This window comes from Plectropomus leopardus, chromosome 1, assembly GCF_008729295.1.
Source record: "Plectropomus leopardus isolate mb chromosome 1, YSFRI_Pleo_2.0, whole genome shotgun sequence".
NCBI classification, from domain to species: domain Eukaryota; kingdom Metazoa; phylum Chordata; class Actinopteri; order Perciformes; family Serranidae; genus Plectropomus; species Plectropomus leopardus.
Window position 1 is genome coordinate 11,267,523 of NC_056463.1, and position 12,167 is coordinate 11,279,689.

Here is a 12,167-nt window from a genome sequence, read left to right on the forward strand (position 1 = left end):
AGCTTTTCTTCATGCACGCCTCTGGCAGCAGCAGACAAAACACAAGGAGGTGGTGATGACGATTAGTTATGACTTGATACAGAAAAAAAGTTTTCCGAAAGTTTGTGTTTGACTGTGATTTCTCAGACTATAATGCAGAGTTGGGTTGCAAGTAATGATCATTCTAATTATCAATTAATCTGTTTTTTTTTTGTTTTTTTTTCCAATAGATTGATAGCTACATCCAGCAGGTGATTTGTTAATTTATGAGAGGGGGGGTGGAAATTAGTTGGATGGAAAGTACTTTTTTAACTGTCTCTCTATATGTTTTGAATGATTTGCTGAGTTGCATCACATAAGATGATTTCACTCATGCAGTTGGTTTGTAGTCCGCCAAACTGGTGCTATTAATGCTTCACCAGTCAAAATAGAAATATTGGTGCTCTGAATTATAATAATATATTTATTTTTATGTTTGTTACTTCTATTTTACTTTTGTGCAAGTCTCTGCATCTGTACACTACTCCCCTTTTTGCGAGAATAAAAAGAATTACACATGTATGTCAAATAAAATCAGTGTGCCAAAACTGAAGTCTCAAACGTTTATCTGTTATAGCTCTGGGTCCGAACCCAAAGGATGGAAAGGAATGGGGAGTTAACAAAGAGGTGAAATTTTATAGTTCAGTCACTGGTTCAAGGTCCACACGTTCGATAACTTTCCAAATATTCAATTTTGTTAACATGTGACAACACATTAGCTTAAACTCAAAGAAATAAAACATATTGCAAGAATAAACAGAAATGGCACTTCAACATAAAAGCTCTGTGCCAGAAATTCATTGTACTTTAAAATAAAGTGTTTAGTTTTTTTACAAACTTGATACATCCATGTGTCACTTGCTGTCCATTCAGAATGGACCAGTAACCCACTTTTGGACTGTGACACCCAGTTAGGAACCTTTGATTTAATGGACCAACACATTCTCAGACCTAAATCATCAAATAAAAATGGGAGTGAAAACGTCTGGATGTTCAGGAACGGCATTTTACAGTTGTTACTGTCACAGTCTGCTGTGCCCTGACTCCTTCAGACTTTTGAGAAGACTGGACTGAGTGTCTGTTAAAGACTCATTTAAGTCTTCATTAGTTAGTCTGTCTTTGTTTTCATTTGGTCAGTTAGTTATTAAGATGATTGAGTTTGTCTGGTTTCGAGATTTAGTGTTGTGTTTCCCCCCTTTGTGTTCCTGTGCTGCTGCTCCCTCCTTTACACCATCTACGAACCTGCCCTGCATCAGCCTTGTTAGTCCTTCCCTCCTCAGTTATTCTGCTTCATCACCTAATTCCCCTCACCTGAGCTTCTCAGCCCCTCGCTCCACCTGCACTTTATCCCATCACAGTGTAGTTTGTATTTAAGTCCTGGTTTTCAGTTAAGTCTTTGTTTCCTTGATTTGCTCATGTGATGTTCAGTTATTGTGTCCCTGGAATAAAGTGATCTTTTTGAGTTCCTGTTGACTGCCGTCTCCTGCATTTAGGTCCAGCTGCTCTGCATTACATGACACTTAAATGCTTTGTGTCTTCTCAAAACAAACTTCTTTTTTCACAAAGAATGCACAGCTTCCACTTGTAAAACCAGCAGTCTCTATTCAAAATGAACTTGGGAAGTGCGATAAAAGTTGCTGTGCTTTTCATTACCCATACTACCATACTATAGTCTATAGAATGGCAAAAAAGGTTTTGGGTGCGTTCTGATTCACATGCTTCTTCTTTTTACATTTAGCGGGTACTTAGCTGCTTTTACAAAGTATGTACTGTTGCATAAAGTATGCACACAATCAGAACTTCTTCATAACACTGCACCCTGACCTTTGACCCCTGTCTCATATATCTGGTACTATGGATATCAAACAAATTGCTATTTGGCAAACGCAGAGACAGATGTTAACGCTCTGGCTTAACAATATTTAACATTTAAGTTATAACTGCATACAATGTAGAGTCTAACATTTTATTTAAATTAAATTAGCCTACAGATGCATTTCTCCTATAATTTGTATTTTAATTTTTTTGTTGTTGATATCTTGATCCCCCGTAAAGATCTTTTTTTTCACTTAAACAATTAATTTGAAAAATGATCTTCCCGATCTACCAATTTGTGGAACCTTTCTTTGTTTTTACCATGCTTCCAAAAGAATTTAAGCCGATTTGTTCCGGGTTTAAAGGGTTAAAGTATCTAACGCAGATGGCAGCTGACCGCTGACCAAGCATTGGTATTTTATAAGTTGTAAGACTGGGTTAAACTGACAGACGGAGTGGAATCAGCTTTCTCACTGAACTCACAGCAAGGAAGCAAATAACAGTCCAGAGTCCATAAATGTGAACATGTGCTTATAAATATGTTCAATATGATACAATGATGTTTTGAAAGTATGAGTCTCGACGTGCAGAAGTGTTGGCCTCACAAACAGCACACATGTCCCACAATGCAATGTGACTACAAGGTGACTGTGTTTGACACACACTGTAGCAAAGACATAATGGATGCACAGACACCGTGCGGTTTTAGACTATTTGAAATCCTTTCAATTGAAAATATTTCTGGATCAGTCAATCATGAAGCGCTTGAGAGGATTTCAAACCAGCTCGTTCTGGTGAGTGCGGTGTGAGTACACATGCAGCCGTAGTGTTGAGGTTAGATTACTGGTGAGGCAGGGTAGGGCGCGGTAGGCTGGTGTTGTACCATGGGCGAGGCGACTACAGGTAGGACTTTGACAGCTGAGTTGTGCTTTAAGCTATTCTTAGAGCTAAAGAGGGGGAAAAGGCTTTTCTTGATGCTGGGGTTCCTCCCGTCCTCCATGTCCGTCTGTGGGGCAGAAGACGCACAGCCACAACTCTCAACACAAATCTCTGACAACAAACAGAAAAACAACTGCAGCACCTGATCAACCATCTAAATACCACAGTGCTTATTCTTACAGTTAGGTTAAGTAGTTAGTAAAACAGAAATACTGGTTATTTTCAAATGAAAAGCCGATTAATCAGCACACTATGATGCATTTTATAGACAAGGAAAACATCACGATATTTATATGCTTGCTGGATGAAATGAATAAAATTATCTTACTATTTGTGTCTTCTTCTTTTTCTTTTTAATGGCTCTAAAGAAGCCTTGTTTTTCCTTCTCTTTGGCAGGCTCTGGAGGATTCATGACCATCGCTTCTGTGGCAGTCCTATGTGACAAATGTGTAAAAATGTTCATATGACTCATGTTAGTATTAACAAGCTCAGGATTAAATGGTGACTTGTCAGGTGTGTCTCATGCTATAGCACAACCTGAATAAGAAAAGTCATTAATAGATACAGAAACAGTTAGAAAAAATACATAATGCTTCTTTTTCAACACAAGGAAGAAACTTTTTTTTTTCTTTCAAATAAATGTCAATGTCACTTACTGTACTTGACAACATGTTTTCATCCATTTCATCTCAGTCATTTAGAGACTGTGATAGTAACCTTGTACAATAATGGATCTTAATTTATGTTTGACAAACTTCATGTGAAAGTGAGGAAAATACGGAAGGTAGCTCAAGAAACACTCATTTTCCTGCATCATTTAATGTCTGAGCATGTTGTATTTAAAATGCTATAGAAAAGCATCTTTAATGTGAATATAGCTTTGCATCATTATATGTTGACGCTTCATTTTAAAGGAGCAGTACGTAGGATTTAGTAGCATCTAGTGTTAAGGCTGCAGATAGCAACCTACAGACATTTCCCCCATGTGCCATCGTGTAGGACAAGCCTATTCAATTAGCAGCCCACAGGTCGCATCCGGTCCAGAGGCAACCCTCAAGTGGCCCAGCATGCAAAAATCAGACCTACCCGTAAAAAAAAAAAAGCTACCGATATGAAAACAAAATTATTAATATGTTAGCATATAATAAATATGCTAATGAATTAACCATTTTGCGTCCTTCTCATCTGTTTAGTTACACATGCACAATATTGATGAGCAGAATGTATGGATCAGTATAGCGACACACAAAATCACACCTTTCCCAAATCAATAAAAATCTTCTCAAGTGATGCAGTTCTGACCATGCTTAACAGCTTTTCAAAACATCCAGGCTGCGCTCAAACAGTCAAAAAGTTATCGGTTATTTTAACTGCCGCTTGTTACAGTTCTGTGCATTGATATCTCTTTTTCATTCTGTTTCTGCGCCTTGTGATGTGTCTGGGTCAGATATGTGACCAAATATATAATTTTTTTTCAAAGCTGACACAATAAAGACTGCTATTTTTTTTTAAACAAAATTAATTTGCCATTATCGAAAGCTTTAAAAAAAGGATTTCAAAATCTAGCAAAATTGAATTTGTAGAGGGGCAGTATGAAAACACAAATGGCCTTTTCTAGAGCCAGATGTATATTTTTTTCTGTGATTATACACTTAAGAAAATATATTTATTAATATCATTTTCTACCAATAGATACGCGTGATTACTACACACTGGACCTTTAAGTCAAACTTCAGTTACTTTGACACAGTTTAGAATGTACATCTGCTTTATTTTAAAAAATAACCTCTTACCAGTCAAAAGCCGTCTGGCGTTTGGAGTGGTTGACCATGGCAACGGGGTCTCCGGGTACAACAGGTCCAACCGGTCCAACTGGTCCTCGACCCTGGCCGACACCGTCATGGAAAGAGGAGTTGTCTGGTCTGGGGGAGGGGACTGAGAAAACGCAATGAGGAGAGAACATAATTTAACATGTATATCTGTGCAAATTTCACTGAGAAGTAAAGACAATATGCTGTGGCTGTGATTGATCTGTGATGTTTCATGTATTTTCAAAGTTATTGCATAATATTTTTCTTTCTTTGCTGTACTCACATTTCCAACAAATCCAATATATTTGTCAGTCTTGTCTATGAAAGCTGAAGTTGATATCTTTGCATCTTTTAATTGTGAGTTTTTCTGTATATTTGTAATATATATATATATAAATAATTCTAAAAATAAAAAAAAAAAAAACCACAAAATGAGAGATAAAGTTTATCGCTGGTGATTCCTGCTCCTCACCTCGGTAGAAGCTGCCAACTCTCCGGGGCATGGACTCAGTGAATATCATCCGGTTCTCCTTGGAGGAGCTTCCATCCTCAACATGAGGGTCGTGATACATGCCAACCTAAGAAATACACACATCATGTGGACACACAAACGCACAAATACACACATGGACACAGGAGCACACACAGTTCCTCAGTATCGTCATATTTGTGATCGATCATGTCATTTAATCTCACTTCAGTTCTTATTGTTAGCTATCACATCCTCTGCTGGCTCACAGCACAAGACAACCGGGACAATCTTAGAGCTTTTCAGTGAGGTTACATTTATACCAGCGACAACGTGCAGTGAAGCTGTTGACCTGAGTAGAGACAGAAAAAGCTATGGAAACCAGCGGTCAGAAGAGCTACTGTCTGTGTTCTGCTGGAGGTAGGGAGGAGTCAGGGGAGTCGGACCTCGTTTTTAGAGCGTTGTGTATGAAAAGCAGCTGTGTTGTCCCTCGTAGAGTCTTTGATGGGGGCACAAGGGTGGCTCATGTCTTTAGGTGACTGCTCACTCTGTTGAGAAGATGGACAGGTGCAGGTCAAAGCAGACTGGAAAGCAGCATGAAGCAGTGGCAGTGAAAATGTGAGACAGTGACAGTCCCTGCACACACGCACCAGTTCGGGAAACACACGTACCTTTTCAATATGCCTGTTAAAGAAAACATTCACCCTTAGACACTAATACTGTTTGATATCTTGAGCGTGTGCTTGAAAGCATATCAGGAAATGTATTATTTTTATGTGTACGTCCCCGTTTTTTCCCCTGCGTCCTCCTAGTAAGCAGCATTAACATGGTGCTTAAGTGTTTTGTTGCAGGTGGAGAGCTTCTTGTGGATGCGTTGTATGATGGACTCTTATGGCGACTGTGCAATTGGCAGAGAAATGAAGTCCAATAATAAAGGAAATAAATAATAGTTGGCAGTGCCGTCCTGCTGGCCACACTGTCATCTGAATATTTATTGCCTCTCGTTATGGCTGTGATCACATTTATTATGCAGCTGTTGTTTTCTACCTGTAAGTGTGTGCAAATATAGTGTGCCAGGTTTCAGTGTGTGAATATGCAAATAATTGTGGTCCGGGACAAGGCGGTCAGTGGTGGACACAGCTACTAGCTGCTGCAGGTGATTGGCTGATATGCATAAGGAGCCAACATGGCGGCAGCTGGAGACAAAGGTATAAGTTCTTCCTCCTTTCCCATCCAGCCACCCAGGCAGCAAAATATTTATTGTAACCTGGTTTGTTTTGCTAGAATTAGTAGCGGTATGCTGCCAATTTAGTTAACCCTTTTCTCCTGTTTTACTGAGTTTGGGAGGTTAGCGATTGATTTCTTTAATTTCTTCAGGTTAGACTTGGTAGCCTATGAGGTACTGTGCTTGTCCATGTGGCTGCCTAAAACTTGGGTATGATGAGGTCTTCTTTCATGCTATGTCCTGGTCACCAAAAAAACAGTGAAATTTTTTTTTCCTTTTTTTTCTTTATCTACTACGCTTTAACCCTCTATTTCTAAATTAAAAAGAAAAAACCCAACAAAATCAAAAGATCGCTACAACGACTACTCTTTTATTTCCTATACATTTAGGGCTAAATGTTGTTTAAGCCCCTTTCCAAAATAGCAGATATGCAATTCTGGTTGACATTATACTAAATGCCATTTACTTTATTTTAATTCATCTATTTTTCTTTTTGCCTTGAAACAGTTATATAAAAAAATCTGAATTCAGACTAAAACCACCATAATTATTCTCAAAGGGACACTTTATGTTATTACATGACTATAGACCTCAGAGTTTCCAGTGTCACACATCATGTGTTTTTTTATTAAGGATGAGCCATGTTGAATTTTAGTAGTTCATTAATTACTCGTAAAACAAAAGACAAAAGGAACCCAGCATTATGTGTATATGTATCCTGACTAGCTGGCTGGTGATTTTTTTTATTTCTTATTTTTTCGAGAAATAACACTATTTTGGCCCAGTATTGTAGCTATAATAGAACATGCAATGCCTACAAGTAGTCTTTTACCCCAGAAATCTAGAAAAAATTATCCTGATGGACTCTTTTACAGTGTTAGTGTCAGTATTTCAGGATGAATGTTTCCTTTAACTACCAACACACTCACAGGACTGTCTGCCACTAACCCTCGTCATGTCATCAGTGCAGTCCTCTCTCGATGAGCTCACTGAGTGTCCGGTGAGGGTGGTCCGGTGCTGCAGTTGGGGGGAGAGGAGCTGCAGGCTGCTGGCACGTGTTGGTATCGCCTGCCCCGGTGGAGGCAGACCCGCCATCCCACCTTCAATCCCATGTGGTCGGTGGCGCTCCCTCCTCACATACATGGAGTGGCGCTGAGGCCGTTGTTGAGAGGAGAAGGGGGAGGTGTAGCCCAGACCGTAGTGATAAGACTCGTGAGGGGAAGGCAGAGTGTGAGTGGAGGGCATCCCTGCTCCTCCCGGGTCTAAGAGCTCTGGAGCACCAGCCTCCTCTGAAGAAGAGCGACAAGATCAGTCATTACAGCTTTAAGTTATGATTATTTTCATTATCGATTACTATACATTTCTTTTTGATCAATAATTCAATCTATAAACTGTGAGACTAATGCTGATGCGACATTTTCAGAGACTTCAGGGAAACAGCATATTTTCACATCTAACTTGATGAATTAAGGGTTTAATCAACCAAGCTATTAGTTTGAATAGTGGAAAGACTAACCAAGATTGTTTTCACAAGTTTTTTTTTGTGTCTGTAGAATCTAAATGACATATTTATGATGAGTTAACAAGGCAATTAAGTTGGTCTTATTTTGGTGAGAGAGAGAAATTTGAATTCAGAAGGATTGCATTTATATATTTGTATTTAATCAGGATTGATTGATCATTTTGAAGTTTTAGACAGAAAAAAACTAAGGCAGTTTGTGGAATGGAGCAACCTTGCTGCTTAAACACATCTCCCAGCAAAACTTTGGGAGGTGGGTAGTGGTGGATTTTGACATGTCGTCCAACCCTTGACAATGTCATACATGCTGCAGTGACTTCTATCACAAGTAGCTCCGCTTTTATGTTGTTTTTTACACAAATCCTAACATGTAGCATATCAGCGAAATGTCAGGTAGATAAAGTATGAAAAACTGGATGCTGCTCAAGCCTAATATTGCTTTGCATTAAATATAAATCATTTTTAAGACCTTGGATAACATTGAATAAAGCCTGGTTGTAGCTTGAGGCCATAATTCAGTGGAAAGTTGCTCTTGAATACAAATTTGACTCTCAAACCCACCTGGTGCCAAAGCTTTATGTCTGGATTTGTGTCTGGATGAGGAGTCCAGTGTGCTGCTCTCCATGCGGACATTGCCGCTGCTACGAGAGGCAGGGCTGTGCCCAGATCTATCGCTGTGTCGAGCAGAGGGGCTACCAGGTGGCCCCTGGGGACCTGAGGGGGTGTTGAGGTCTAAACAGCTGGCGGGGAAAAAGCGGGCCCCGGGTCCCACCCCTGCAGACGTGTTAGAATTTGGGTCGTCTGGGTGGAGTCGACCATCGCTGAGGTTCCCTACAGATTTGGCATCACTCAGCGCGCTGTGGCTCTTGGACAGGCTGAGATAGGAGGCTGAGCTCTTAGAGGAGGAGGACATGGATCCGTGGGCAGAGTCCGCCATGCTGTGGGTGTGTCGGCCATGTTGTTTCTCTCCTCCAGACTGCAGCGTGTTGGTTTTACCTTCCAGGAAGGTGTGGCGGCCGGCCTGCTGTTGCTGCTGCTGCTGCTGCTGCTGCTGAGAGCGAGAGGAGCTGGTTTTGCTGTGACCGTACTTTGCCCCGTGTCCCTGGTCGGGCAGCTTTGGGGACGGTCCCAAGCTGAAATCAAACTCTGTCTTGCCTTTGGCTTCTTTGGGACTGAGGAGGTGCGGCAGGTTGTTGTTAGCCAGGTCTTTGTTGGATGAGGCAGAACGATTGAGGGTCTGGGACATGTACTGACCCTTGGGGTGGAGTGTCGGACTTAAACTGGACGGAGCCGGTTTGTTACCATTGAGGAAACTCTTGTTGCTTAGGTGATGGAGGTCGCCATGGCGAGGGAGGCTGGAACATTCTTTGCTGTTGGAGCGACGGCTCGAGCTCTTAGTATGACTCCTGGAGGGACAGATAACACTTAGATTATATGAGAGCTCATCTTCTAATCTCTGTGAATTTTGCAAAAACCTGCACTAAAATTATTCCCTCAGCTCTTATTCAAACAATCCCTCCACCGTTCAAACGGTCTCTCCGAAAAAAGCTCTTAAATTGGCAGAAATCTACCCTTGGATAGGACGTCCTCTCTCAGGACACAGTGCTTGTGTCAAGAGGCAGTGATTGGAGCCATTACAGCAAATTTCTTTGGTTTATTCTCTAAAATAAAAATCAGAACAAAAACTATGATGTTTTATTGAATCAAGTGCCACCTTAAACTTACATTGTTTTTGTGTATTTACGAAAAATTGTGGCAGCATATCTTGTAAATATTTGTTAAACTGTGCTGCATGTATGCATCAAGATTTTTTTTTTTTTTTTTAATTGTACCCCCCGCCCAGCTTTGGTACTTTTTAACTGATCTTGTTTTTAATATGGCAATTTTATCTTATTTATCCTTTTTTAAAATATTTGCTATTATCATTATTTTACTTAACTTTTATCCTTGTGCAAAACATTGCCGTTATTTTTATTTTATACTTTTTGTCATTATCATTGATTATTTTTTCTTATTATCTCCTTGTGCAATTACATTGCCCTTTTTTGCTCACTATTATACTGACTGTTGTATTGATTATCTCTGCAGTATAACTGTGATTGCGGCTTTGTGCAGTACAAGTCTGTCTCGATGTTGAATCAACTCGTAACTCTGCTTTAATTGTGATTGTAATTGTAAAGATCTTGATGACAGTCGACCATAATTTCTGAAATAAAACGGCCATCCAAAAGCAGTTGATCGGGTCGTGATTGGTCCTAGATCCGAAATTGCATAGCAAGTGACACATAACTCTAAAAAATGAAGTGTGCAGCTCAAAAACTGGGTCAAAAATAGGCTAAAATCATACAATGCATGCCCAGCTTATGCAGAATTTAAAATAGGTCTTTGTTAGATGACTTCAGGTAGAAACTTTGACAGGAAGTAGACAGGAGTATGACCTTGTGGGAACAGTGTTCTCTCCATGATGGTGTGTTTTTCTCTTGGAGGAGCGCGGCGGGTTTGGAGACGCAGGAGGAGGCCTCTCTCTCTCTGCCTGCCTCAGAGGCTGGAAGACCGGATGATTCAAACTCTGCTCCGTCAGGTAACGCTCAGTCGCGTTTAGCAGCAACAGGTTCTGATGGGAAGACGTGCACGTTTATCAATGCAAAGAGTAATTATAGACAAAGATAAATTAAGGATGGATAGGACATCATGCACATGTAAATTCAAAAATGTAAATTTAAAGTTAGAGTACTTTTACCTTCATCAGATCCAACATCAAGCCACTCAAGATGCCCTGGTACCGTCTCTCCAAAGTCTGAGGATGTGTAACTGAGGGAAACTGGCACACAGTAACACACACAAACACACACAGATATACAAACACACATCAAACCAGCGTCAAAACTGAACTTTTCTGTACATTTAAGATTACTATTAAGATTTCCAACATACAGTAGATGTTCCTGCCAAAAAAAATGTAGCTCTCAGTTCAAATAAAATAGATATCTATCGCTGGATCACACTAAACAAACTACAAAACACACACAAACACACACAAAGTCTTGTTCGGCCTTCTGGGACATTTTCTCTTGCTGCTAAACTGAACACCAACCACCTATCTCATGAGTCATAGCAATCCACTCAGTCATGGTGCTGGGAACACTGCCACGAGAGAGAGAGAGAAGGAGACAGAGCTGGAGAGCAAAGGAAAGGAGGTAAAAACAGAGAGGGGGAGGAGGAGGAGGAGGAGAAAGAAGAAGACGATAGAAAGGATAAAAGAGAAACATTTCCTACCCTGATTCCATGAAAGCGAGGGTTGTTGTAGAAGAGTTTCATCTGCTCTGCAGGAAGTGGCCCCAAAACCTTCTGAATGGTGAAGAGCTGGAGGTAAATAAAATGAAGCATCACAGTTAATATTGCGACAGCAGCATGTGTTCACCAACAAGTCACCCCTTGTGATGTTTCCAAGGTCAACCATGAACCATCAATCTCAACTTTAGGGCCCAAAATAGGACATGTGTTATAGGGATATTAGTGTTGTCCTTTGGACCGACTGTAATTTTTTTAACCTTTTTTTTTGTTTCAATCACATTTAGGAGATCACAATCGCTGCTACGAGCTGCATGTCAACATGCTGACCCTTCTTTTGTTTAAACCTCTATTGCCTGTTTTTGTTCTTATCCACCTAGGGGCAACACAACAAACTGTAAACAAACTACTGACATATCAGCTTATAAATATGATTTGGCACACATCCACCCATTTGGTAATTTTTCAGTTAGTCGATTATTGTTTGGCAGACAAGACTTTTTTGTGTCGTACAAGTTGTTAAAGGGACTTTTCACCGTCAAATGGAAAATACAGATTTCCCATTTACCTATAGTGCTTTTTATCAGTTTAAATTATGGTGTGAGTTGCAGAGTGTTTGAGATATCAGCCGTCGGGATGTTTGCCTTCCCTCCAATATAATGGAACTAGATGGTACTCGGCTTGCGGTGCTCAAAGTGCCAAAAAAATTTTCAAAAACTCAACAGCGGTGTCTCTTTCCAGAGATCATGACCACTTTAAGCACACAAAGCTGAGTGCCATTTAGTTTTACTATATTTAAGAGAAGGCAAACCAATAACAATAAAAGTCAAGCTCATAACTATCTAGATTGTTCAATAGCAAAAATGTATTTTTGATTTGGGGGTGAACTGTCCCTTTAAGGCCTCTGGGACAAACTTGCATATAAATATAAATAAATTTAATGGGCTTATTTAATCTATAAAATCTCAGAAAATTACAAATGCTGTTGGCCAGATCCAAGAGCCTATTGTGTGCTCTTCCAATTGCTTGTTGTGTCTAATCCAAACTATTACTGTAGAAAAGACAAACACATCTGTCTTC

At 40.0% G+C, this 12,167-nt stretch overlaps 1 protein-coding gene across 4 annotated transcripts in view; it reads right to left on the reverse strand.

Moving 5' to 3' along the window:
- cdkl5 (cyclin-dependent kinase-like 5) overlaps positions 1-12,167 on the reverse strand; it is a 35,842-nt gene that overhangs the window by 2,027 nt on the left and 21,648 nt on the right. For 3 of the 4 annotated variants that reach the window (XM_042483502.1, XM_042483445.1, XM_042483622.1), the window contains 10 exons: positions 11,073-11,159; positions 10,537-10,617; positions 10,235-10,410; positions 8,358-9,202; positions 7,226-7,566; positions 5,499-5,600; positions 5,056-5,161; positions 4,566-4,707; positions 3,101-3,206; positions 2,678-2,839 (listed from right to left, as the gene is read on the reverse strand). In XM_042483502.1, coding sequence (XP_042339436.1) covers positions 2,678-2,839; positions 3,101-3,206; positions 4,566-4,707; positions 5,056-5,161; positions 5,499-5,600; positions 7,226-7,566; positions 8,358-9,202; positions 10,235-10,410; positions 10,537-10,617; positions 11,073-11,159 — 2,148 coding nt within the window. The remainder of the gene's footprint in view (positions 1-2,677; positions 2,840-3,100; positions 3,207-4,565; positions 4,708-5,055; positions 5,162-5,498; positions 5,601-7,225; positions 7,567-8,357; positions 9,203-10,234; positions 10,411-10,536; positions 10,618-11,072; positions 11,160-12,167) is intronic. The other variant, XM_042483566.1, reaches the window with a different exon arrangement.